The 27,451-nt window shown below is 50.7% G+C and overlaps 1 protein-coding gene across 7 annotated transcripts in view; it reads left to right on the forward strand.

Annotated features, from left to right (window-relative positions):
• Galnt14 (polypeptide N-acetylgalactosaminyltransferase 14) overlaps positions 1-26,990 on the forward strand; it is a 200,548-nt gene extending 173,558 nt beyond the window's left edge. For all 7 annotated transcript variants that reach the window (XM_078029434.1, XM_078029436.1, XM_078029435.1 and 4 more), the window contains 6 exons: positions 9,945-10,071; positions 12,033-12,125; positions 15,016-15,099; positions 15,590-15,731; positions 25,656-25,775; positions 26,410-26,990. In XM_078029434.1, the coding sequence (XP_077885560.1) occupies positions 9,945-10,071; positions 12,033-12,125; positions 15,016-15,099; positions 15,590-15,731; positions 25,656-25,775; positions 26,410-26,568 (725 nt within the window). In that variant the 3' untranslated portion in view covers positions 26,569-26,990. The remainder of the gene's footprint in view (positions 1-9,944; positions 10,072-12,032; positions 12,126-15,015; positions 15,100-15,589; positions 15,732-25,655; positions 25,776-26,409) is intronic.
• Positions 26,991-27,451: the final 461 nt, after the last annotated feature.

The raw sequence follows: 27,451 nt of genomic DNA on the forward strand, positions 1-27,451 counted from the left end.
GCCCCATGTCATCTAGCTGATGACCCCAAGTGACCCTCATTTCCCTCCTGTATTAAAAGTATGACTTTGGGATAAGGATCCTATTTCTTGGAGTTGTGAAAACCCAGTGAGGTGAGTGTGTGAAAATCATGGCACCTGGTGGGCGGAACGAGCGTGTTTCCTTCCAGCAGTGACACTTTAGGGAATCCCCGGAATGTAAGCTGCTCCAGGGCAGGGACCTGCTCTGTTTTGTTCTTGGCCATCTCCAGCACTTAGTAAATGTGGCACTGGCCACTCAGGAGGCCCTTAGCAACTACTGAACAAACCAACCCCAGTAGAGGGGAGCGAGTTCGGCACGGGCCCTTGGAGCAGGGTGCAGGCGAGTGGGATCCTCCGGGCCCATCTTGGCTCTCCGCAGTAATCCCGGGCATTGTCCACTGCTACTGTTGTCTCCTGTTCCTGCCCCTGGAGTGTTTTACAGCTTTCTTCCTCAGTCACTAAGAGTTATTTCCTGGAAATTTATGGCTCCTGGCCTGACCCACAGCATCTGTTCTCCCAAACTGGGCAGCGGAGAAAAAAAATCTATCAGAAAAGTTGGTCTCCTGCCAGACAAGGGCCAGGCTGGAAGCACAACAAACAAAACAGAAAACCCCAACACTGGCCAGCCATACGGAATTCCCCTGTGGCACCTGTCCTTGAAGGCCTCAGATAGTGCAATAGGATCATGGCTGTATTGATGTGGGGATAGGGCTGGGTCAACCTGCACCAACCCTCCCCCCCCACCCCCACCCCCACCCCCTGCTGGAACTTGGAGCCAGGTAGATCCCTTGGTGTTCTCAATGGGGCAGGGCTTTCTGTCTTACTGGGCAGAGCTGATGGTATGTCCTGATGCTCAACCTATCCCTTATTTAGTAATGAGTTCCAGCCTTTCTCCCCATAGGCAAAAGCATCCTCCCTGGAATACTTTTGATGGACAGTCATCCTCTACTGTCTGCTCCAGTGCTGCTTGTAATGTGGCGTTCACTGTTTCACAGTTCAGCACATTCTGTGTTGAGATTTGTGTGTGTGTGTGTGTGTGTGTAGAATTGTTAGAAAATTCGTTGAAGCCCGGCCCCCTCCCAGCTTGTCTGTTGGGGTTTGTTCTGCCCTCTTGAACCACACTAGGTGAGCAGTCGCATTTGGATGTAGACAGCATGTTATTTTCGACGATGGCACATTCTGGTCCAACTTACTAGTACCTTTCCTTTATAGCAGCGTTAACACACATCTGCTCAAATCAAGAAGCAATCTCATCTAGCCGACTTCCGCATCGTTTGGCATTAACAAGGACTGATTTGAATAAAGAAGTTGGGAAGGGGTCCCGGGGAGGTGTGGGAGAGACAGTTTATCATCCATCACAAAAATTTTAAAAGCACAGAAAAAGCTCTGCAGACAGCCATCGCAGGAGACTCTCTGTTTTCTCGCACCTGAACATTCCATTATGCTATAGCCAGCTTAGAGCACTTTGAAAGCCATTTCTGGATTTTTTTTAAAAAAAGCATTTCATATGCCAGAAAATGCAGTGCTTTTTCAAGGGACAGCATAGCACCTGCAGGTGGGGATAACAAGGCACCCGAGTATGCAAAGGTGGGAATTTGAAAGTGGGCCCATGTGATGATCAGGGATTGGGACAGGGTACATGAGCCATGCTTCAGTGACAAAAAAGAGATGCTGTGCAGAAGCAAAGGAGCTTGCCTGTCAGAGTAATGGGACCCTGGATCCCTGAATGAGGCAGAAGGGGCCACCTCACCCCACAAGTTAGTTCCCAAGTCCTCAAGATATATTTCCTTTGCAGCCCCTCACATCTTGTTCTCTTTTTTCTGTCCCCACCCATCCTCTCCCGATGATGCTCCACCTCTGTCTCATGCCTGTCAAATCTGTCCTCCCTGGTTACTGTAAAAATGCTCTCTCTGAGATGCCAACTTCCTAGTCCTGGGGCCACAGTGGCTCCCTCTGGTCCTAAAGAGGAAGCCCACCACTCACTCCTCCCCTGGGGCCTTGCCTGCCTCTCCAGCCTCTCCTCCCTCCAGCCTTGGGTGCAGAGGTACTGACAGAGCCTCCTGCCATCTCAGAATATTCCCCAGACTTCTACTTGACTACACCTCCCTTCTTCACCAAATGCTGGTACCCTGCAGAAGGCAGCTCTGGAGCAGCCTCCTCTGTGGGTGACCAGGGTACCTTCCCTGCCCTCTCTCTTGCTCATCCTCTCCCTCACTGTATCCCTCAGCACCCCTTCAGGGTCATTGCACTGATCCCTCTTAGGTGTTTGTTCTGTAATCTGAGCCTGCCACCCTGTCCTACCTCCTGCCAAGCCAGGAGCTCCTTAAAGGCAAGAACATGTATCCAACTCCCCATTCTCGAGACCCAGAACAGTAGGAACTGACCAATGTCTATGCCAGAAGCAACAGACCGAATAAGGGAATTCAAGGAGGAAAGGGCAGTGTAGACACAGTCGCCCCCTCAGTGACTGTAGGGGACTCCTTCCAGGACCACTCAATGCAACGAAACCTGCAGATATCAAGTCCCTTGTATAAAGTGGTATGGTATTTTCATATAACCTACACATAGCACCCTGTGTGCTTTAAATCATCTCTCAATTACTTATAATTAATACGATGTAAGTGCTATGTAAAAAATTGCTCTTTATGGTTTAGGGAATAATGACAAGGAAAAGGAGTTCAGACGTGTTCAGTACAGATTGCAATTCTTTTTCAAACATTTCAGTAAAAATAATAAACCACAGTTGGTTGAATTCATGGATGAGGAACCCCACCGATACGGAGGGCTGACTGGAATATATGAGGTGCCATTTAAAATGGGTCTCACTGCATAAACGGAGCCATGCTTAAGGGTCCCCTTAAAACATGAAAATAATAAGAGCAGGCAGGAGCAGTTTTCCTTAACAGGAAACAGAATTTCTGTGTCTTCTAGATATGTTTGTATGTGCTGGGTTCACATTATTTCACAGCTCATAAATACATGTGGATATTGGCCCGGGCAACCTTGACCTTGCTCAATCACAAGCTGCCCTTGCCCCTCCCATCTCACTTTTCATAGGTTCCAAGCAGTCGGAGGGTGGAGTGGCTGCAGGGGCCCTGGGAAGGCTAGGTCAGGTCCTACCCCACCCCCACAAACGCTCACACCCTCTGACCCTGGTGCCACCGTTCCCACCAAGTATTTCTAAAATAAGCTGAAGAGTTTTGATAATTATATCCACAGTTTAGGATATGAGTAGGCTTTAGGGAAATGTGGCTTTTAAACTTTTTTTTTCCCCAGAAGTTGATTTGCATTAAAATTGGATGCTTAAGCTCTCATTTGCATAACACAGGATCCATGTAATATATCTACTTACTTTGAGCTGCATCTTACTTTTAGCTTTTGGTTTTTAGAGATAAAGGGAATCTATTGCCCAATAAGAAGTGTGTGTGAGTGTGAGCATGAGTGTGAGTGTGTGTACACGCATGTGTGTGTGTGTGTGTGTGTGTGTGTGTGTGTGTGTGTGTGTGTAGGTGGTGGGGGTACACATTTCCGAAAAAGGAGGCTTTGGCACACACAGGAAGGGAGAATATGGGATTCCTGAATTTAGAATGAGGGATTTCCAAAGCACAGCAGGCACATAAGACAGAGCTGGAAAGAGAGAGAAGAGGTGGGCCCCAGAAAGGACTTGCCACCACCCACCAGCCCCAGAATATAGTCTGGAATACCAGGCTATTCTGAGCTTGGTGTGTGCGTGAGTATTGTAGGAAGAAGGGGGCTGTGGAATCAGACAGGACTACGTTTGAATCCCTCCCATAGTCCTCACTAAGTTCCCTCATTTCCAAGTCTTTAAAAAGGAGACAATGATCCCCTGAGAGGGAGAACAGGCCCCCAAAGACATACACACCCTAATCCCTGGAACCTGGCAGGATGTTACCTTTCATGGCAAAAGGGTCTGCACATTGGATTAAAGTCACTAAGAAGTGGCCTGAAGATAGGGACTTAGGCCGATGGGTCCTGTCTCATCATAGGAGCCCTTAAAAGCAAAGAACAGTCTTAAGCTGGAAGCAAAACAGAAGTGACAGAAGTCAGAGATTTGGAGCTCAAGAGGCATTTGACCCCCTCTGCCAGTTTAAAGAAGTAGGGGGCAACATAGAAGTGGCCCAGAGAGACCCCAGGGCAGCCATCTGCAAGGAAAGGGGAACCCCTGTACTACAGTGCCAAGAACTAAGTTCCACAAACAACCTGAAAGAGCTTGAATGTGGCTTCTCCTTCAGAGCCTCAGAAGGAGCACAATCCTGCTGATGCCTTGATTTCAGCTGCGTGAGACCCTGAGCAGAGGATCCATCTAAACCCACCCACCAACTTCGTGGTAATGCATTATTGGCAGTTCTAGAAAACTACCAGAGTCCCCAAATCACAGGGCTGTTGTGAAGATGAGTAGGTAATGCCAGTGCCTCTGCTCCAGCAGGGTTGGCACTTTCCCTCCAGTCTGCATGGACATCTGTTAAAGGAGGCTGACCTCTGCCCTGCTGGGATACTTTGTTCCTCCTGCTTTCTCCTTTGGTCTCACCCTTTCTATGCTCCATGGCTCAAGGTTAAGGAAAGATCCTCATCTGGGAAGAGTACCCAAATCTGATTAAATCTCACTCCCCCACCCTGCCCCAGATGGAGAGCAAGCTGCAGCATCTCACTTTGTTTGTTCATTTTCTAGACTATTCTATGAAAGCCATGTGCCCAGGCACAATCCCACAAGGCCATCCTTCACACTGCTCTTGAACTGCTGCATGTCTAATCAAGTCGCATCGGAGACGACACTGGTTGTTGGTTTTCTGTAGGGAGTATGGAAAGATAAAGGGTGCCATCTTGGCATTTGTAGTCATTTGGCCACTGGTGACCATGCGATGACCAAGGGTTCATATCTGTCAAGAAGCAGGGACCTGGCTACAGACTTGATTGCCCCAGATGTGGGTGAAGTGCAGTTTTGCTCACAGACTCAAGGCTGTCTTTTGTGGGCCAATAAGATTAGTCAAGTCAATGCATTCATGAAAGAATAAGAGTGTCTTAGCCCATTTTGTGTCAATATAATAGAATGCCACAGACTAGGGAATTATAAAGAACAGAAATTTATTTCTTATTGTTCTGGAGACTGGGAACCGATCAAGTCAGGGCCTTCTTGCTGCATAATCCTTTGGTGGAAAGCAGAAGGGCAAGAGGACACACATAAGGTAATGCAGGGGTTTGGGGTAAGAACTCACCCATTTCTCATGAACCCACTGCAGTGATAACTCACTCTCAAGATAACACCATTAAACCATTTAGGAGAGCAGAACCCTTGAAATCTCCTCACCTCTTGAAAGGTCCCACCCCTCCTCTGTGTTGCTTTGGTGATTCAGTTTCCAGTACATGAATTTCGGGGGAGACATTCCAACCATAGCACAGAACTTGCTTCCAGGCCCAGTAAGCCTTTAAAACTTAAAGATTACTGTTGCACAAATGTATGTGTGGATATAGGAATGACACTCGTCAGGCAAGCCTGTCTCTTTCTGCCCACCACTGTCCTCTCTATTCCCTTGGTCCTCAGTAGTCTTAAAATTGGCCAGAAATAGAATGGTGTATACACACACACACACACACACACACACACACACACACACACACAATATAAGAGGCTCCATTTAAAACACGGCCCATTGCATGAAGTGTTTCCCATGAGGAATGGTGCCCTTTGCCTTTGTTAGAAACCGAGCTAAGTTAGAACTTTGACCAGCACAGTGATCAGGGGCATGTGAATAGCTGCGATTCGTTTACCTGGGGAGAAAAAGCTGCTCATTCTCTCCCTAATCCCTGCCCATCACTCAGGGGCTCCATAGGTGGATATTGGTTCTGGTGAACAGAGAGGGCTCTAGGAGAGCTGGTAAAAAAAAAAAAAAAAAAAAAAAAAAAAAAACAGCTGATGGATGGATGAGGGGATAGAAGGAGAGAGATGGGAATGGAGGGCAGGAGGGCAACTTACTTTCAAATATTAATTTGCATCTCAAAAGAAGTAAGACCATAACAGTGCCCTGGTGAGGACGTAATAATTACACATCTCTCTGCTTGGAATGCAGAGCGGATCTGGGTCTGCATGATACTCATCACTGGGGAGATGATGCAGGCCCTAACTCCACAAGAAGCCCCCTTAGAGTCCCTATGCAAAGTCTTTAGCTCTACTCTCCTCCTTCATTTAAGAAATGATGTCATTGCAAGAATGCAGGCCTGGGGAACAAGGCTCTCACTGTACCTGGGAGGGCCCACTGCCTCGACCTCAGTCCATGAAATTCTGTTGGCACTTTTCTCATAGCCCCCTGCAGAGGACTAGCAAGACACCCAAAGGCTTCAGCAGAACTCTGCCAACCTGGGGGCCTGGCTCGCGGGCCCAGGAGAATGTCTATCCTTATCATGAAATCAGTGGTACAGATAAGGGCAGGGCAACTACATATCCTGGGTTTTAAATAATCCACACTGTAGTGCCTATAAACCATCAAACTAATCTGGAAACTCCAAGCTGCATCCCTGAGATTGCCTCTCGACTCGGGTGGGAGCACAGCAATCCATGTCAGGCTTCGTGTCTCTTAATATTTTAGTTACAAGGTTCTAGAGTCCAGAAACCTAACCATTCGCAGGCTGCCGTCCTAAAGCAGAACTAAGACAGGCATTTTGTGGAACTGGATGAGGAAGTTGATCAGGTACAAGTGATCTCTCTGGTTAAAGACTGTGGGGGCCTTGAAGTCAGTACCTGCATTAGCCAGTGGCAGATGTCAAGTGTGAAGACTAGGTGGTGTCAAGGCAAGAACGTGGACTACTTTGCAAGGTGGGGTGTACTTCAGCTTCCAGCTACTGGTGTTAGTTGTCCTAGAGGTGCTGCCTTGTTAAGTAATAAGGATATCAGTAACCACTGAGCGAGGTTGCTAGGAGGACCAGTAAACAGCCCCTTGAGAAAGAACCTAACCATGCCTGGCCCAGAGGAACAGGAAGGGGCCATTTTCCTTCCTGGCTAATGTTAGTAGAACATACACACTCCGAATTTTTACACTCACCCAGCAGACACAGGAATTGAGGAAGAGGGAGAATGGGCCTGGAGAATAGAGGGTGCAGGGCAGCAGCAGTTGAGGGTGGAGGCCAGGGGACTGTCACACCTCCCTGAAGTATCAGCCCTTGGGAGGGGGCACTGCTGCTCGGAATAGACCTAGGACTGGTGGGACAGAGGAGAGTCCTCAGCATCCAGCGAGCACCAGGATCAGAGGAGTAAGGAATTTCAGGACAACATTCAAAGACAGACCCTCATAATTAAGGAGGAGATCAGGAGAGCAGAGGAAGGAGAAGAAGGACCATGGCCTGTGGTGGCACTGTGCCAGGTGGGAGCCGGTGCAAGATGGTGGCAGAGGGGAGGGAGTCAGTGGATTCAGAGAGCAACACAATGCTGAGCAGAGAGAGCTCAAGGGGGCCAAGCAGCTTGTGGGGTGGGGGATGGGGTTGTCCCCCCCACCACCAGTTGGAGGGATTTGCTTTACAAATGAGTGGAGACATATGTCTCATTTGAATACGGGGAAAGGAAGAGAGAAGCTAAGGCACATGCATATCTTTGGAAAAAAGCTGGCACCAGTGTGTGAGTTATATCTAGTAAGCGAGGCTGCCATCTCTCACTTGGGGGGTGGTTTAAGTGGTTTCCGTTTTGGGAAGTGAAGCAGACCCTGTTTGGAGTCCTGGGACAGGAGTTGATTAGAGCACACACACATCTGAAGGCAGAGACACTGAGACTCCAATTCACACATGTACTGACACGATTCCCCGCCCCATATCTGAAGTCCCTCAGTGTACCTGCTGTAAGCTGGAGAGGTGGGTGTCAGGCAGTTGACTGAGCCACTGCTTGCTTGGTGACTCACAGAAACACCAGGCTGCATGCAGGACACATGACCATTTGGGGCATTTGCCACCTCGTTCTGTACTGAGGACCTTTATGGAGAGTCAGATTTTCAGATTTCAGGTCCACAAGTCCACGTGTCTCCTGCAGCTTGGCAGAAGATGGGAAGGAGGAGGAAGCTGTAAATGGTCAAAGAAGTAAGGGGCAGGCACGGTGGGAGATGCAGCACAGGGTCCGAGTTTAGAGATGGGCTTGAGGAGGGGGTCTCATAATACCTGCTGCTGAGCTTCTACTCACACGTAGAGTTCCCACAGTCATTCTCACAGTTCTATTTCATCTGATGGTGACGGTGGTCCTGCAGAGTATTTTTATGATCTTTGTTTGACATGTGAGAAAAAGCAGGCCTCCGCAAGCCGAAGCAGGTTTCCCAGGGACACAGCTAGTCGGTTGCTGCAGATTTGGGTCTGCAGAACCCCGAACCAAGTTCTTCCTATTTTTCTCTTCCTCGCGTTCCTGGGAATGAGCTGCAGCCTGTTCAGGAGAGAGCCTGGATGGCAGGCAGAGGGGCAGGTGCAGAGGTGATGGGTCACTTGGTGTGAAAGAACACTTGTCAGCAACTCAGTAGCCTATGCCCAGAGACATGAGAGGAGGCAGGAGGGAACATGGAATGGTGGCCAGGGACATGTGGAAGAGAGCAAGAGAGGATCAGGGTGAAGAATTTGAGGCCAGGTGCCTGCTGGGAGAGTTAGAATGCAGGGACTCTGTAAGCTAGCAGTAGAAGGGTCTGCAGATGAGAGAGGCCCAGTGGTGAGGAAACCTGGGGAGGCCTGGAGGTGTGGCCCAGGCTGCTGGAAGGCACAGGGCAAGCATTTGGCAGGAAGTTCCTTGAGTATCTGTAATCTTATTTCCTACACTGGGACCCCCAGCCTATGGTTCCTTATCAGGGTAGACACCCCAAAGCATGGCATTTTCCCGAGTCAGCCTGTGTCCTTCACACTTAAGCTTGACTGCAAAAGCTTGGACCAGGAGAAGCTCCCACAGACCTTCTACCAGCGACTTACCCAATGGGTATAGTCAGTAAGGGGGTGCATTGTGGAGAATTGCAGAGTAATAATACAACTAAGTCATTCTGCTTTTTAATAGCACCATGTACTGGCAGTCCTAAACAGTGGCAGTAATAAAATGTTCCCCTGCCCCACCCTGGTATGACATTGCTTCTGCTGATACAGAAGCCCTACTTGGATCCCGCTCCTGAGCAGTCCCAGGGTAGTAGACTAACCACCCCACCCACCACTTGGGTCCCCACAGCAGCAGCCAACCAGGAAGAAATGGGGGTGTGTGCAAAATCCGCACACTGGGAAGCACTCCCAACAACAGCTTTGCAGCTTCTAGCATTTTCTCCAACTGCTCTCAGCTCTGGGTTTGCTTAGCTTTCCTCCTCCTGGATCACCCTTCGGGTGGTGGAATTGCAGACTCACTGTGGAAGGCATTTTCATGGACACCTTGTCCAAGGGCCTTCTGGGGGCTCAATCTGTTGCATCTCACCATGTAGTTTTCTAGCCTGTCCTGAGTCTTCTCTTGATAGACATCTGGTCCCTGACTTGGAAAATTCTCTTGTATTCTCAAATAGAAATCCCTTTCTCCTCAATCTGAATTTGAACCATCTGTGGTCACAATGGGGAGTGAGTCGAAACCATCTTCCAACTGATACCTGAATTTTCCAAAGCAGCTCTCCCTACCCCAAGGCATCCCTGTTCCAGGTAGAATCCTTCCTACAGAGCACTCTGTCTCACCTCATGGGTCACCCAATGTGTGACCACATGCTGGCTCCTGGTCCTATATTACCTCATACTGCCCTCCAAAGTGTTACAACTGCCATCTCTATTTATGGATGTGCTTCCAGCCAACGGAGCACCCTGTCTGGCTGCACAATATTCTTAGCCACCCATAGCACCAAGGCCTGGTGCCAGGGCTCCCTGGTGCCTAGTGCCTCAAAGCCAGAGGAACCGTATTAGGAGGTAACCGGAGGGACATGGCTGTCTTGCAGAAATCTCCTTTCGTGTGTGGATGTGCAGCGGCAGCCTGGAGATTATCCCCTGCAGCCGAGTGGGGCACGTCTTCCGGAAGAAGCACCCTTACGTTTTTCCTGATGGAAATGCCAACACATACATCAAGTAGGTGCATGTTCTGGGCTCAGCACACGTGGGCAGCAGTGATGTCGCTGTGGCTAAGGATTGGCAGCTGTCCCTGGTGCCCTGTTAGGTGGCCTGTGTGCCCTGAATAGACACCAGCTGCACATCTGTCCCTTGAACTCTGCCTGAACTTCCAGTGCTAGGGCTAAGGCTTGACAGGGTCCCCATAGGGCCCAAGGGGCATCAAATCACTGGTCAGCACCATCCTGCAGGACCCACTAGGGAGGGTCCTTGGGAAGCCATAGGGAATGGGGCCACATAGGAGGATACAGGCTGTGTGCCTGCACCAGGGCCTCACGGGGCACCAGAAGGGTACAGACTGGGGCACTTCCTGAGAACCTGGCCCCTAGCCCAGGTATTCTCACCTTCTGCCTCGAGGTAGCATGTCCACATCATAGGTATCAGGCCTCAGCCACCCATGAGCACCTGTCCCTGTTCCCTCCTTCCTATGCCTGCTTTCCTTCCATCATTTCTCCTCTTTTGATCTTCTCTTCTTAGAAGATAATTCACATACAGCCCTTTCTTCATCTTTTCCTCCTATTCTAGCTTCTCTCCCTTCCCTTGATCATCCACCCATCCCCTCTTTTTTCCTGTCATTGGTCCATTAGGGTCAAGGTGCTATGGGCCCCTTTGGTGTACCCTTCACTTGGGGTATTGTTGTCCTCCATTCTTCCTTCCTTGGTTTTTCACACCCTAAGCACGTGCGCATCCTGCCAGCCGCCTCAGGGAAGGCATGGATCCGAGCAGTGGAAAAATCAGCAATACCTTTTATAGCAACATGGTGAGCAAGGATAGGGTGTGAGAAAAAAATCAGCAGGCCAGGGAGCATCAGGGAAAGCAAGGGTGAGTCTGCCTTCGCCTGCAGGTTTTCAAACTGCAAAGGGAAGGCAGGACATCAGGCCTGGGAAAGTGGTGTGGCCACCTGGAGTCAGCCATCCTGGGAAGGAGGAGGCAAGATCTGGGACTGCAGACATTCATTCTGTTTCTTACTGTGTCCTGGCCAGAGAGCAGCAGCAGCCATGCCACTGAGCCATCCAGTGTTAGGGAAATGTGGCCCAGTGTCTGCAGAGCAGCTTCCAGATAGCTAGGCCAGTGGGAAGGACCAGCAGAGCACTGTTACCTGCCTCCAGTACCCTGAGAACTGGCTTGTATATGCATAATGTCATTTCAGGTCACAGCTCAGAAGGGCTTACAACACTCCTTTATCAAATGCCTCTGCTCCAAAATAGAACTGGAGTCTGAACGAGCATGCCCCTTCTCCTAAGTTCATGCCTCACAGGTGCTGCCACCTGCCATATCATTGTTTCTGATCCCTTTCTGTCTACTTTGGGCTCTTTATGGGATCCCTGTATCCCTAAGTCCTAAATGATAACATCTTTAGTGTTACTTCCCTTCTCCCTGTGTTTCTTTTCTGTGACCTTTGGGGTCTGAACATGACCTTATCCCTTGTCCCTGCATGTACTCATTGCTTGGCCTTTGTGCTGATGTCCCCTGGAGAGCTGGGACCTTAGCATGTCCCCTGTGGTAAAGGGGAGAACCCTGGAACAAGATCCCAAGAACCAAGGCTGGCCAGGGGCGAGATGCTCAATACAGGACCTGCCTTTGTGCTTGGAGTTACTAGCAGCAAATGGATGTCCCATGGCTCTCCTGGCCCTTTGCTCTTTATTTTTTCTGAGTTCAGTTTCTGGTGTGATTTTTCTGTTCTGGACCTTTTGGTGAAAGGTTTGTTGTTCCTGCTAAAATCTTGTGCCTTGGGGTAAAGGGGCCTTTGGAGATGGGGGAGGCTTGGCTGGGCTCAGTGTCCTGAGAGCCATATGCTAAGGCTCAGTCATGGTGGTCCCCACCTGTGGGATGCTGCCAGCTTTGCCCATGGGTGTGTATTTCAACTGGGTACATTACAGCTTCTCCCAGACAGCCATTCCTAACACTCCTTGTCTCCCCAGGAACACCAAACGGATAGCTGAAGTGTGGATGGATGAGTACAAACAGTACTTCTATGCTGCCCGGCCTTTCGCCCTGGAGAGGCCCTTTGGGAAGTAAGTGCTGCCACAGGACTGCCCACTCATGGGGGAGCTGAGCTGGGCCTTGCACAATGTGATATTTCCAGCTCTTTACAGAAAGATAGGGTGTTGGACCAGTTCCTTCAGGTCCGAGTTCCTCCTTCTACTGTTTTAATGGCCCAAGGTGGAGCCCGACACTGCACAGGAGGACCAAATCCGAACCAAACCAAATGACTCCCACCAAATGAAATCACAGTCCACACTGTCCCTCTGGTTATCCTCACTCCTACCTTGCTGAGGCTTTGGCTCTCAGTCTCATCATGGCTTCCAGTCTACTGGTCACACCCACCACCCCTTCTCTCTTTACCCACTTTCCTCTCCAGCTTGGATTCCACTCTTGCTTAAAGACAAATCTCTAAAGGCCTTGTCCACAGATCTTATGCCCTATGGTTCATCTAGCCACACCCTTCTCCAACCCCACACAGTTTTCTCAACTCTGGAGGAACTTGTCTCTGTACCTCTTCCTTCCCTGTGCACGAACTGCTGGACAGTACTGGGATTTACTTAGTGCTACTGACCACACTCCATAGGCATCTGTCTCAGGGAGGCCACAAGATGTCCACTGGTCCTGCTAACTTTCCTAGCCAGCAACCCCCTCTATCTTCACTAAACCTCCACTCCCCTCCCCCAGTTCACCCCCTCCTTTCCCTTGCAGCAAATGACACCTGTAAGATGTAATAGACACCACTGATTCCCCAAAACAAACAACCCATTAGCTTCAGCGCGTCTACACCATCCTTCTTGGTCTCTTTCGTCTCAAGGGACAGGTGTGTTTCCTGTGGTGAGGGGGTGCTAGGCCAGCCCTCCTCCTGCACTCCAGATGTACCATTCATACTCGTGCTCATTCATAAATCAACACTTATCAGGTTTCCACTGCCTGGATTGATCTCCTCCTGCCTCCTGGTGCAGGGCCTCTCAAACTTTAATGTGCGCACGGAGCTCCCGGGGATCATGTTGAAATGGAGAATGTGATTCTCCAGGTCTGCGTTTCTAATAAGCTCCCCAGTGATGCTGTGCGGCTGGTCTGAGGATCCAATTTGAGGAACAAGGTTCTAGCAGGCAAGTTTCCAAATTGTGTTCACAGTGGGGAGTTTCAAATCCCCCCCAGCTCCTGGGCTCCTCCCCAAGTGGGCTGATTTACTGTGTCTGGGACATGGCCTGAGCTGTGGAATTCGTGGAAGACAACCCTGTCTCCACCCCATGATTGCAGTGTGCAGATGGCAGGGCTTGCTTCCAGGGGCCTCTGCTCACCCTGACCTTGGCAGATCTGATGTAGCATTCACAAGCGCATCTACAATCACTCCACGGCTCCCACAGCTCTACAGTCTTGGCTTTTTTGACCACCTTTTTGGTCCTATATCCAGCCTTAGTTTCTTCTCCCCAACCGTCGAATGTTGGCCTTCCTGTAGGGCCTGTCATAAGCCCTCTTCTTGGGACACATTCTTCCTGGCACTTCACTGCCCATACTCAGATCTCTGTTTCTAACCTCTCCCCTGAGCTCCAGTCACTTACATCCAAGTTTCAACTGGGCCACTCCCAGGATGCCTCCCAGACACCTCCCACTCAACAAGTCCTAAACGCATGAAGTTCACTCCTAAACCTGCCCCACATCCCATATTCTCCATCCCCAGGAATCTTCTTCTTGGGACCTTATTGGCCAAATCAGAAATCTGGGCATCACCCTTGACTCTGCCCTTTGGTTCTCTGTCCCCATAGCAAAGATCCCTGGGTCCTAGCAATGCCTCAGTCACACATTGAGCTTGTTCCGTCCTGTCCTGAAGAGCTGAGAGCTGGTGGGGAGGCATGGTTTGCGCTCTGTGGGAAGTTCTGGTGTAGCACTGTGAGTGAGGCCAAGAGAGGAGGGGTGTGGAAGGCAGCCATGCTGCGTGGGAGACAGGGCCAGTTCTGCTGGCAGCCCAGGAAGGACAAGGTACAAATGGAAATTAGGTGATTACCAGCAATGCAGATGGAGAGCAGTGGAGGATTGATAAAGTGTGATTGGCACCTGGGGTTCCACAGTCATTTCCTCCTGTCCTCCCTGTCCCCCTAGCTCTGCCTTACCAGGCCCATTCCAGAACCAATGGTGAGATGTTCTCCAAGTACAATTATTGTCCTGTCATACCCTGCATAGAGCCCTTTGGTTTCAACCTGGTGACCTTAGGATGAAGCCCAGCTCCTTGCTCTCTTCCCACTCACATCCCTCTTCACACCTGCTGAAATCCCACCCCATCCAATTTCTAGTTTGTCTAGATGATGTCCATGGTTCCTTCCACATACCAGTGTCACCATTACCTCCTTGGCCTCCATGCACCCAACAAACACCTCTGCATTGCCCACAGCCCCCACAGACCTACCCAGTGCCACCATCCTATCCCACACTGAGTGCAATACCAGACACAGTAGGTGCCCAGTGAGTATCTAATGAGCCGTCACATGCCCAGACCCCAGCACCAGTCCAGGAAGAGGATTCTCAGAGGCTGGGGCATTGTGGAGTAGTATTTCAACTGCAGAATCCAAAGAGAAGCTGTGAGGAGCAGGCCCAGAGTCCCATGGTGTGTGAATACCAACACACTGAATGTTCCAGCACCTTTATTTTTACGGAAAAGTCAAAACAGCCCCAAATTCCATTTTCAAGTGGGAGCTCAGTCCTCAACACCACTGCTACATGGTCATGAGATATGCCTTAGTGTCCCTAGCCCTGGCCTGAGCTGTAGAAGTCTCTGCGTAGTTCATTTCCCCAGCACCTTCCGGAGACATGTGGGTGCAGCACATGTGCACTGCTTGTGACTTAAGCTCCCAAGCCTGGGCCACTGTGGCCAGTTCTGTCTCTGATGGCTTTGTTTGTCTTTGTCCCCATCACCCCCAGCATTGAGAGCAGAGTGAGCCTGAGGAGGAACCTGCACTGTCAGAGCTTCAAGTGGTACCTGGAGAATGTCTACCCGGAACTCAGGTACCCCTACCCCCTAGAGCCTGGGCTGGCAAGGAGGAGAGGCCCTCAGCTGGCTTCACCTGGAGGAGATAGACTGGGGCCAACTGGCTGTGGGATTTTGAGCCTAGGGAAGACTAAGAACCAGGGCTAGTTGGCTCCCTTTATCCCTGAAACTAGAAGGGGAATTAGGTCAAATCAGCAGCATGACAGATTGAGGGTAGCTAGTAACAGTATTTCTCAACTATTGATGTTTGTGCCTTTCATTATATCCTAAAAGCATGGACTTACTGATGCAGGCTCCATCCCAGGGATCCCTCCCACTGTGGCTCCCAAATGCTCATTTGCTGCCTTACTCCTAGTGACATCCTTCTCTGAGCAGATGTCAATCTTTGTGACAACCTAGGGGAAGGTGGCCCTGCCATTCTCAAAATACCCCACAACCTCTCCAGCGGCTAGTATTCTTGATCCCCAAGGCAGTGGGTTCTCACCTCTCTTTGTGACTTTCCTCCAGAGTCCCCGAGGATTCCTCCATCCAGAAGGGTAAAATCCGGCAGAGGCAGAAGTGCCTTGAGTCTCACAAGCAGAACCCAGAGGTCCTCACCCTCAGGCTGAGCCCCTGTGCCAAGATCAAAGGCGAGGATGTAAAGTCCCAGGTAAAGTCAGCTGGCTGGGCACCCAGCACCATGTGCCACCGAGGAGGGAAGTGGCCAGATGAGCCTTGGTCACCTGCTCTCATGGGTGTCATCAGGGCCCCAGTTCTACTCAGAGATCAGTAGGGGAGTGTGAGAAGGAAGACCCCCACCACCACTCTGCCACGCGTTCACACTGCCAGGTTCCAGAGACACCGAATTCCTATTAGGACAGCATAACAGGCAACATTTTACCAAAAGGAAATGGCCTGTAAGTTAGCAGGAGCTGAGTCTGTTGTGTGTGTGGGGGGGTCATGTGACAGGGGCACTGCCTCTGAGACCAAGTGCCCACTCAGTGAGTCTCCAGGTAATCTAACTTCTGGGCAGTTCCATCAGATTTGGTGACAATCACATCCTCTGCCTCGTCTCTGGGCAGTGTCCTCATTCATCCCGTCCTCCCCTCTGTAGACCAAGGGTTCCATTTCTCCCTCTCCTGCTCTCCCCAAGTCCGCAGGACGGCAGGCCAGCTCTTTTCAGGGTTGCCGACGAATTCACAACCTGTCTCAACCTCTGTCGCCCTTGGCCAAGCTCATCCATCACCTGACGACCCTCCCTGCTCTGCAGGGTCCCCTTTTGCCTGCATTTCCGTCTCTCCTGTCTGATTTCTGAGCTGGCTCCTCCCCCCACCTTCAGGCCCCATCCCCCGTGGATGTTCACCAAGGTTCTCAGGCCACTGTATTTTCTCTATAAACTTCCTCATGGAGTTTTTTTTTTTTTTTTTCCCTACTCTGACAATCTCCTCTGTTTATTGGTTCACAAATTCTGTGTCTCCATTCATTCACTCAGTCATTCAGCAAATACTTAAGTTATAGAGATGAACACCTAGTCCCAGGCCTCAAGGGGTTGAATGCAGGAATAAGCAAGTGAGCAGATATCATGATATAATTCCTGACCTGGGGAGCTTGTGTCTGATGCTGCAGGAGCAGAGACAGGTGGCATCTGAGTTATGTGTGAGGACTGGGAAGTTGTCCCAGAGGATTTGAAAATGAGCTGTGTCTTGGGAGATACGTGGTAACAGATCTGGTCAGGAAGGGAGAAAGAGTGGCTTAGGAAATAAAGCAGGTACTGAGACCTGGGGTCCAGAGCAGGGGTGCCACCTTTGAAGGGCTGCAAGGACACAAGGTCTGAACAGATGTTGAGGCCAGCAAGAAGCAGGAGCCCAATTGTGCCTTCTTCCCTGCCGAGCTTGGCCTTTATCCTCAGGAGTGGGACACCATGAGGTCACAGGAGAGGGCTTGGGGATGGAAGCCACATTCTTCCAGGCACCATGATTCCAACCCTGCCCAGTGCCTGTGGCTCCCCTTCCTCCTGCAGTCCCCACGTCTGCCAGCCCCTGCACGTTTTCCCTCAGAGAGCTCCCTTGCATTTGCTGCTTCTTGTTAGATCTGCGTTGCTCAAACTCAGCTCTATGGAATTTTGGGCAAGACAATTCTTTGTTGTGGGGGACTGTCCTGTACATTATAGGCTGCCTAGCAGCAGCCCTGGGCTCTACCCATGGAAGCTGGTAGCACCTGCCACACATAAGTCACAGCCCTCAAAAATGCCTGCAGACATTACCAAATGCCCTCAAGAAGACAGAACGGTCCCTGCCAGTAGCCATAGTTAGGTTTTGGCAACAGCCACCAGTGGCTTCTCCTTCCCTGCTCCAGTCCCTGCCCCTCATCCCCACCTTAGCTGTGGTCACTAAACCATTGTTCCCAACCTCCGCATAGCCTTCAGTGTTCCCCTGTTGTCCACCACAAAATCCAGAATCTTGGGCCTGGTACTTGCTTCTCAAGACCTAGCTCTGGCTTACCAAAATTTCTCCAGGAACCATGTCTGCTCCAGCAGGACAGGGGAGGTGGCTTCCTGAGTCAGACAGGAAGAAGGGAAAGGAAACCAAGGAGTTGATTTTGTCTTAGGTATAGTTGCCTGGTTGAGAGTGACACAATTTTTTTTTTCATGTGGCATTTTGTAGAATGTTGAGTAGGTGACACACATCCTTTCTTTGAATCTGTTTGTGGGTGGTGCTCCTGGGAATCCCAACTCCTGGGACAGGAGATTGCTTTTCTGGAACTTGCTGTCTTCGGCAGCATAGAGGATCTGCAGTCTTCTGAGAGGGGTTCTGCAATGCCCTGGCCCTAGACAGGAGTAGCCAGGCCTTTATTGGGCTGCAGGAGAACTAGCTCATGCCATCCGACCTTCCAGTCCTCTGACCAGGCACCCCAGAGTCATAATGGCAAGGGTCAACAGGTGAGCAGAATTCTCTAGAAGACAATGCTGGACTGTGGCTCCACTCTGCCTTAGGAGTACCACAGTGTTTGTGCAGCAGCCTTGTGAATTCAGGATGCTAGTGGATCTCTGGGGAATACGAATAGGCTCAGTTCACCTGGGCAGACTGGAGTGCAGCGCTCTGGGCTCACACTGCCTGCTGGGGGCGGGGGGGGGGGGAGCAGGTGGGCGGATCATGCTGGATTAGACACAGCCTCTGTTCTCCATGGCCCTGCAGCAGGACTGGGCACTTGTCCAAGATTCTCTGACAGTGTTAAACCCATTTTGGATCCACAGAAATCCACATTACCATTTTAGCTAAAATCATCTCCCCAAGCATATGTGTGTGTGTATGTGTGTGTGTGTGTGTTATAATATACACTCTGTAGAACTGATTGTTGTTTCCTTTCTCGTCCATCCATATTCCCCTCCTCCTCCCTCATAAACCACCAATCCTGACTTTCTGCTTTTTAACCCTTTCTGCTAATATTAGGCATTAACACTGTTCTTGCCTCTTAACCTTGCTTTTCCTCCACTGCTTGCCTCTGTCCACCTACCTCCTCAGCCTTTGGCAGTCCATAGGACATTGCATCTGCCCCTCAAAGCCTGTGCTTAACTCATTCATCCATCTCTGTCTGCACCCACCTCATCTGACTCAGAAGTGACATGAGAACCCTATTAAGTAAATATGCAGTTATCCCCATTTTACAGATGGTAGAACCAAGGCCCAGAGAGGTTGTGTAAGGTCATATACTGGCAGTGGCCCCCATGCCATTCTCTCCAACAGCTCTGCCATTGCTGTTGCTGGCCGAGGAATCATGGCTGATTCCATAGCTCATGGGAGAAGGGGTCTGTCCCTAAGATTTCCTCTTTGAGGTTGTGTATATTAAAGTCATAGATCAGTTCCACCTTGACAGGAGAGAGTTGGAGATAGCAAGAGAGTCTTTTTTTATCCACAAAGAGTCTTCTCTGTGGTCAATTTTCATTGACTGAACTTCTAAATAGGCAACAGACATATCCTATGTCAGGGTCTGGGTGGGCAGGCCAGAGAGTAGACCCTTCCCAGACTGGGGCAGGGTCCTGGGGCAAGAGGGTGAATGGAGCCTTTGCTCCTCAGATTCCACCCCAGGCCCCCGGGGACGCGCACTTTCTTCCTAACCCTGGGTCTGCCTCACACTGCGAGCTCTCAGCCTCCGTATATAAACATAGTCACACCTCCCTAAAGGTTGTCCTTGGCCTAGAGGTATGTGCTGGGGACATAGTCCACTGGGAGGATGAACACAGACATGAGATCCACACTGGTCCTGAAATCAGGAGGGAGGCACTAGGCAGGGGATTCTGAAACCCAGGACTATGAGGAGAGTGGGGACCAGGAGCTCCGAGTTCCACATCCAGCTGTCACTCACTCTCCAGGTGGGCTGAACCCTGGGCACTGGGCTGTTTTGTCCTCCAGCAGTGGGTTGGCTCACATACCTGCTCACCCCCACCTCCACGCCTCACTCTGCCTCACCTGCCTTCTTGCTGGTTTGTCAACTTTGGGAGCAAAATGCTGAACCCACATGTATATCAAAGGTGCCAGGGAACCGAGGTCCTGTGCGAGATGCGAGAGAGATACATCAAGCCTTTGAAAACCTGTGAAGCCCAACAAGTCTCCAGGTTAACAAGTTTCCTCTTGGCTTTACTGAATTCTCTACAAAAACATCTGTGAAAGGTAGAATTTAAAAGAATTTAAAGAATGAGGAAAACGTAAACTAGAAATTTCAATGTGCTCCTTCCCCTGTGCCCCCAGCCAATAGGCTCCTGGCCTGTGGAGCACACAGGTAGGCAGCTGGAAGCCCTGGGGTGGGCAAAGACTAAAGCTCTCCCCAGAGCCATGCCCACCTGGGTCTGCGCCCTCCAGTGTGACAAGCTGCCAGCCTGTCACCTCCCCGCCTGGGCCACCTTCCTTCTGGTGCTTTCTTGGCACTACTTTGGGAAGAGCCCCTCACAAGCCCCACACCAGCACCTCACCTGAGCAGTTTCCAGAGGCAGATGTGAAGGGCCATCGCTGTTCCTTCTCCCAGTCACTGTTAGCAGAGCAGTTTCCTAAATGGAAAGCACCCTCCTAGGAACACGTGTGTTAACCCATTCATTCCATAGAGTGACCTTCTGCCATAGTGACTGGGAGTATCTTCATTTTGCATTTGAAGTCATTCAGGTAGAGAGCAGAGTAGCTCACCCAAGCTCACAATGTCATGGAGCCAGGGAGCCAGGATTCCAGACCCAAAGTCACCCAAAACCCAATGCCATGACGCAACAAAAATGTGCAACGGTTTTAATCCCGCCTGCATCTATACTCTTGCAATGTGGAGAAGAGAACAAGGTGGGATGGAAGTAAAGAAAAGATCCCAAATGTGAGTCCAGTGTAGGTCCCAATTGAAGGAGGAGAATGAGGCCTGCCGGGTCACCCTGCTGCCTCTGGGCAGGGCCTTCCACCAGGGTGGGGCTGAGGCCCATGTTTGTACACCTGATGAAGGGACCCTGCCTGGACAGTTGGTGCATTGGGGCTGTTGTCACAATCAGTGCCAATCACCGTGGCTGATCCTTTAGAGATCCAGCACCTAGGAATTTGCCTGAATTAAAAGTTTTGTTGAACCCAGGCCCATTCATTGTGTGTGAGAGAGCTCTAAGGATATGTTTTGTGGACTAATGACTTGCCTGGTATGACTAACGAGGCTGGAAGCCCACTGGTGGCCCTGGGTACTGTCAGTTCAGGTCCCATCTCACTAAGGAGGGCTTGTGTGAAGATTCAGCTCCAGGATCTGCTCCTGGTATTACCCAGGCCACTCCCTGATCCCACCAGCAACTGGCCTCTTTGATCCTCAGTGCCAACTTCCCTAAAATGGTAGCTTCTTCCCGTCTTATGAGGACTGAATACACCATGAATGTGAAACACCTAGAAGTGGGCCTGGCCCTGAGAGAATCCTTTTCAGACAGGAGTTACGCTGGCTCTCTAATCACAGCAAAACCAGCAATGCAGTCTTGTGCCTAGTTTTTCTTCTTAGTTGTTTAGTGGTCCCAGCTCAGAAGCATTTTCTTTCTTTCTTTTTTTTTGTACTGGGGATCGAACTCAGGGGCACTCAACCACTGAGCCACATCCCCAGCCCTTATTTTGTATTTCATTTAGAGACAGGGTCTCACTGAGTTGCTTAGTGCCTCATCATTGCCGAGGCTGGCTTTGAACTCGTGATCCTCCTGTCTCAGCCTCCCAAACTTCTGGGATTATAGGTGTGCACCACCGCGACTGCTCAGAAGCATTTTTGAACATGGAACTCACCATCATCAGTACATGATGTGGGCCCCTTCCTTACTAAAAACACTGCCACCTGACTTCCCTGCAGGGGTTCATATTTCTCTACTTCATCTAACACACTCCCCTTGTGGCATGGAAATCCAACTTATGAAGCACTTACTCTAAGCCAGAGCCAGGCTCTGGGCCAAGGGCTCAGCAGGAATCACCTCATTTAGTCCTCCAGCACTCTCTTGCAAGGCTGTGTCCTGTTTTCATCCCCACTCGACAGATGGGGAAAGCAAGGCTTATTCTACTCAGGTTGAACATGAATGCTGCCACAGCAGGGGTGCAGGCCCACTGCCTGCAGAGTGCAAGCCTGAAGACTAGGCTGGGGGTTCTCAGACTCCGCACCATGGCATCAGGACAGGTTCGCTTCTTGTTGTGAGGACTCTTCTGTGCATCAGAGGATGTTTAGCAGCATCCCTGGTCCCGCCCACCAGATGCCAGTAGTACCCAATCATAATAATTAAAGAATGTCTCCAAACACTGCCAGATGTCCCCCTGGGTGAGGATGGGAGACAGATTCTCTCCACTCTCTCCGCTGATTCCCCTGCCTATTAGAGGAGGGAGCCCTGGACCATTCCAAGACCAGACCCTCCTCCTGGTCTCATCCTCACCCCTGCCTCTCTTAATCTTTTAAGAAAAATCTTTCCTCTCTGCTTCTCCATCCAGGGCAAGACAGTGAGCCCCAGTCTGAGCGCTGTGGCCCCTTGGCTTCCTGTCCCAGCTTTCAGTTGTGACTAGAAGGGTGCTTGCTGGAGAGAGAAGGCACTGCCTGCCCCCAGCACCAGGCCACTCCCTGACCCCACCAGCCCTGGGTGTCTCAGAGACATGCCCTGAGCACAGGTGGTCAGTTTCCCTCCTCAGGACTGGTACAGGGGGTGGAGGGACAGCAGTAAGCCCTCCTTTTGAGCCCCTGGCTGGCTGGTCCCCACACCAGCCTCTGGGACAGCCTCTGGGTAGCCTTCCCTGGAGTCAGCTGTGAGTGGGGAGGGACATCAACCATGGACAGTATTTTTGCCAGACCCCAGATGGAGCCATCAGCCTCAGAGGGCCCAGAACTTGTCAGTCGAGGCCAGACCAGCCTGAGTGACTTTTTTTGCCTCCCTGAAGTCCATTTCTCAATCAGGGTTTGTTTAACAAATTCATTCATCCCTGGCCCTTTGGGGAACTCTGATGGGTGCAGGGTGGGCCTCAGAACACCTCCCTGCCTCCCTACACACCTGCTCCTGGCTTCGGCTTTCTGTCTCCCCTCCTCTTGAATATGTGGCCAGAGGTCAGCCCTCTCCTGGGAGACCATGAGGCTGGATGAAATCCCAGGAATGGACCAAGTAATGGAAAGCCCACTTGTGGAAGGGCTTCCTCCCACGTCTGCTCCCCCTCACACACTCTCTTGGGGATCTTGAGGTGACTTCCCCAGACCCTACCCCAGGCGTGTGCCATCTGGCTATTCCTTCCCAAAGGCATTTGTGAACTGGGAGCCTCAGACGTCAGGAGAACCCATCCCCAGCACTCCCAGGCCCCTGGGACATTCACAAAGAAATGCCAAAATGAGATTTCAGAAACTGGTGTCATTTTATGTTTTTGTGTTTAATCTGTTAATGCTTTTATCACAAAAAAACACAGTGTCATTATATTGTGGTGGTCAGGAGATAATGACAGGATTTATTTTTTAAATGCTAATTCGTGCTTCCCTACAGGCTACATGGGCAGGTAATGGACCAGAGGAGCAAACCCCATCCTCTGTCCTCATCTGTGACTGTTCAGCCTCATTTCCAGAGAATGGCAGAAATCTAAATTTGAGGGTGGTTGTTCTGCCTGTAGATCTGGGCCTCAGGCCCTCTTCTCTCCTCCCCATAGGCCAAGGAATATTCTGGGCTCATATGCAGGGTTCCCCTTGTAGTAGGCCACACTCCAGATATCCAGGATCGCAGAATCCCCTGCCCAGTGGCCTCAACCAGATTTCAGGACCTGTGTGGATCTCATGCCTTAGTTTGTCCTCTGAGGTAGACTTTGTCACTAATCCACACTCTTAGACCCCAACGGGAGCTGCGTAGTGGAGTAGCCATGCTTGGATATGGAGGCTACAGGTGGGAAGCGAAGGGAGAGCACAGGCTGGAAGCCCGTGCTCATGTGTCCCCTGTGGCCTGGTGTGGAATCCACAGAGCCGAGGCCTCTGTTCACCCTCAGTTCCCATAAATGGCAGAGAGGGGTAGACTCTCTGGCCTGCCCACCCCAGACCCTGACGTGAGGGTATGACTATTGCCTGTTTACTAGACTGTCACTGAGAATTGGCCACAGAGAAGAGTCTCTTTGTAGATAAAGAAAGGATCTCTTTCTCTCTAATTTTGTCCTGTCAAGGTGAAATTGATCTATGGCTTTAATACTTGTAACCTCAAAGAGGACTCAGAGACAGGCATCTTCTCCCATGACTAAACTTGTCTAAAGGAGCTGCAGAATCAGCCAGGACTCAGTCAACCTCAGCAATGGCAGAGCAGTTGGAGAGAGCTGGCGTGGGGGCCACTGCCAGTATGTGACCTGAAACAACCTCTCTGAGCCTTGGTTTCATCATCTGTAAACTGGGGGATAATGATAATATCTACTTAATAGGATCCTTATGGAGATTAAACTAGTCAATCCATGTAAAGCTCTTAGAACTGTGTCTGGCACATAAAAAGTGCTCCATAAACGTTAGCCATCATCAGCCACTTCAAGGTCATCGCACCACTCTGTGCAGACTTCCTTCCCCTTTCAGCTTATCCTGGAGGAAGGCAAATGGATTGTGTGCAATGATGATGTTCTCAAGGCCACAGAGCTTCTTGATATGTCCCAAGGAATATATTTTGTGACTTTTTATTATATAAAATTTCAAACATATGTAGATATAGAAGTCGATGGAATAAAGATGGGTTCTCCCCATGTACCCATCACCAGGCTGCAAGAAACATCAATTCGGGGATGATCTTGGCTCATCTCTAGCTATGTACCCCTCAAGGAATACTTCCTGATCTAGGTAGGTCTCCCAGCACCAATAGTATGAAATGGGACAAAAGAATCCTCAGGCAGGAACCTTCTCTAGGGGTAGTGGCTGGTGGCCCCATTGAGAGGTGAATGGGCTGAGAATGGTTCTAGATCAGGAAAGGCAGTGGTCACCGTCCAGCAGGTAGGGCCAAGCCAGGTGAAGATGAGCTGTGCAGACAGGACAGCAGAAGGGCCTGAGCCTGTGGGAGAAGAGGAGGAGCAAGGCAGGTCCCAGACAGTCCTGAGAGTGTCCAGCAGGCCCAGGGGGGAGGATCTGGGTCTAGGAGTGGGGAGGTGCAGAAAGAAAGGCAGATGAATGCTATGTTCTTAGGGCACACTTGGTTGACAGCAGGATGCTGGCCTGTGAAGGGACTCTTTTTTCATTCTCAGGCCACAGAAAGGGAGTCTATGAGTGGCCTGGTCCAGAGGCTTAGGGCCAACTAGTTGGCAAGAATACAACCTTGACAGGGTCCTCTGCAGCTTCCCCAGGGTGGGGGTTGGGTAGGGGGTGGTCTGGAGTCAACATCTTTGCCCCATGGTGAAGGCCAGGGTACCAGGACCTGGGAAAGTCTCTTCATGGTGCACTTGCTCTCCCCTGCATGAGGCCTGGAGAGCATGTCACGCTTCCTGAGCAGCAGTTTCTCTGTGGTCTCCGGCACTTTGGAGGGAGTTTGCATGAGAACCATTCCCCGTGCTGACCTCATAGAGGGCCCGTTCCTGACGCCATCGTCTCTGCTTGTCAGCCCAGTGCCCAAGCTTCTTTCCCTGCAGGAGTTCAGCAGCCAAACTGCCCACTCTACCGTGTTGGAGTGTGTTCATTCTCTTGGAATAGTTTGATGTCTCATAACCTCGGCTCCCAGGTTTGGGCTGTCTTCAAAGAAGAGAGCACATTCTAAAGACAGTGAGGGGGTGCTGTGTGAAATGTCAAGAGTGGGGAATAGACTCAGTGTCTGGAGACATTATGTCCAAACAGACTCTGGACACCACACAGCTCGGTTCGAGTGCTGTTCAGTCTCCTGCCCAAAGCCCAGAATAGTTCAGTGACTCTAGAAGCTGCATGCATGCCAGGCCCAGGCTGCTTCATGGGATATGGGGACAGCGACTTTTGGTGGAGGCGTGACCTCCCTTGCGTAGTATTTTCCAAGGTGACCTTGTTGATGATCAGCGCCTGCTGGGCCCCTGGCACTTCTCACCCAGCTGTACTGATTCTCTTAGGTGGGCACAGTGGTCTCCCGTGAGCGGTGACTTCCTCCATCCTGAGTGCACATTCCCGGTCTCCCCCGTAGGTGTGGGCCTACACGTACACCCAGCAGATCATCCAGGAGGAGCTGTGCCTCTCGGTCGTTACCTTGTTCCCTGGTGCCCCGGTGGTTCTTGTGCTTTGCAAGAATGGAGATGCCAGACAGGTAAGGGCTCAGCAGGTCCCTGGGGCATGGCTGCCTTCCATAATGTGATGATCTGGATAGGACTAAATCTCAGGGGCAGGAAGACGGAGGAACTGTTGGAGAAGGAAGGGCGGAGAGGGAGGAAGGATGTTGCTTGGGATCCCCTCCGAGGTGCCAACAGCAATGCTGCTTTGACCTCCCCTGGTCTGTTGGCTTATGAACACCTGTGACCCCAACGGCCCACGCCAAGCCCACACATATTGGCTCGCACTTCTTCACAGCCACGCAGGTACCCGGTGTGGATGGCTGCTTTGATTGCTCCTATGACTAACTCACTTCACATTTTCTGGCCTATTGCTTGGAAAGTTATTGCCTCCTAATGAGTTTTCCTAGCAAACATATTGATTTTGCCTTTAACTTTTTTTAATCTATTTTAAAAAAAAAAGAAAAGAAAAGAAGAAGAAAATCAACAACAATACCTGGCAGAGCAATTAGTTACAGTTTCATTCCTCCATGAGACCTTGAAATCAAGTCTCTGGCTGACCCTAGACACGTGGTAGCAACCTTTCTGATTAAACCTGGAACTCTGATGTTATTGATAGGACCTGGGGCCTTAGCCAGAGAAACCCAGCTCACCCTTTCTCCTCCTCTCTAGCAATGGACCAAGACGGGCTCCCGCATCGAGCACGTAGCATCCCACCTCTGCTTGGACACTGATGTGTTCGGGGACAGCTCTGAAGATGGCAAGGAGGTTGTGGTCAACCCATGTGAGTCCTCACTCATGAGCCAGCACTGGGACATGGCAAGCTCCTGAGGACCCTGGGCAGATCCAGCTTGGGCCAGGGCTGGTGCTTGCCCAGGCCATAATAGACTGGAAACCAGGCTTTGAAGAGCCACTGACTGCACCAGACGCCCTGAACTGGAGGTGGAGCAAAGCCCCCCAGGACAGGAGCAGCTGTCTCAGGGAGGATGGAGGAAAAGATCACAAGCCAACAGGCTCGGTGACAATCCCATGTGTTCTCAATGTTGTGAAGTTCCAGTCCTGGCCATATCTTCCCCGGATTGGTCCCTGGAGACCCAGACCTAATGGGAAATGTTTGTTGTTCCCTCTGTGTACAAAAGAGGCACCCATGGAGACCAGGGAGGAAAGTTTTTCTTGTCACCAGGCCAGGACTAAGTTGAGAGATGAAGGATGGAGATGGTTTTCAGGAGAAATAAAAATAACCTTAGAAGTTGTCCTTAAGTACCTAATGCTTTTCCTTCTCCCACTGGCCGAGGGATAAGCCAATTTCTCCTTTGAAGGTGGGCAGTGGGAGGGCATCTGGTGGAAGAGTGGATGAAGAAGACAAGGGAGTGGGAGACCTGCGCCTTTATCCTAGGTTGCCACCAACTAGCTATATGATCCCCAAAAGACACATCCCTTCTTTGGCCCCTCATTTCCTATTATGTCACATGGGGAAGTAGAGCCAGATCAGTGGTTTTTACTGAAGATACATACCTGACTCACTGAGGAAATTTGTCTAATTTGGAGGCCCAACATTCCTGATTTGTAGGTCTCTGGCCAATTCTGATGGCCCCTCCCTGGTGAAAACACTCTCTCTGTGGCCATCAGCAAAGGAGGGTCTTACTCTAATAAATCTCCCCATCCCTGGTGTGCTCCGCAAGTTGGTTGTCCCGTTGCCCCTTCTTTTCATCTA

The sequence above is a fragment of the Ictidomys tridecemlineatus genome, chromosome 12 (genome assembly GCF_052094955.1).
Source record: "Ictidomys tridecemlineatus isolate mIctTri1 chromosome 12, mIctTri1.hap1, whole genome shotgun sequence".
Taxonomy (NCBI): Eukaryota; Metazoa; Chordata; class Mammalia; order Rodentia; family Sciuridae; genus Ictidomys; species Ictidomys tridecemlineatus.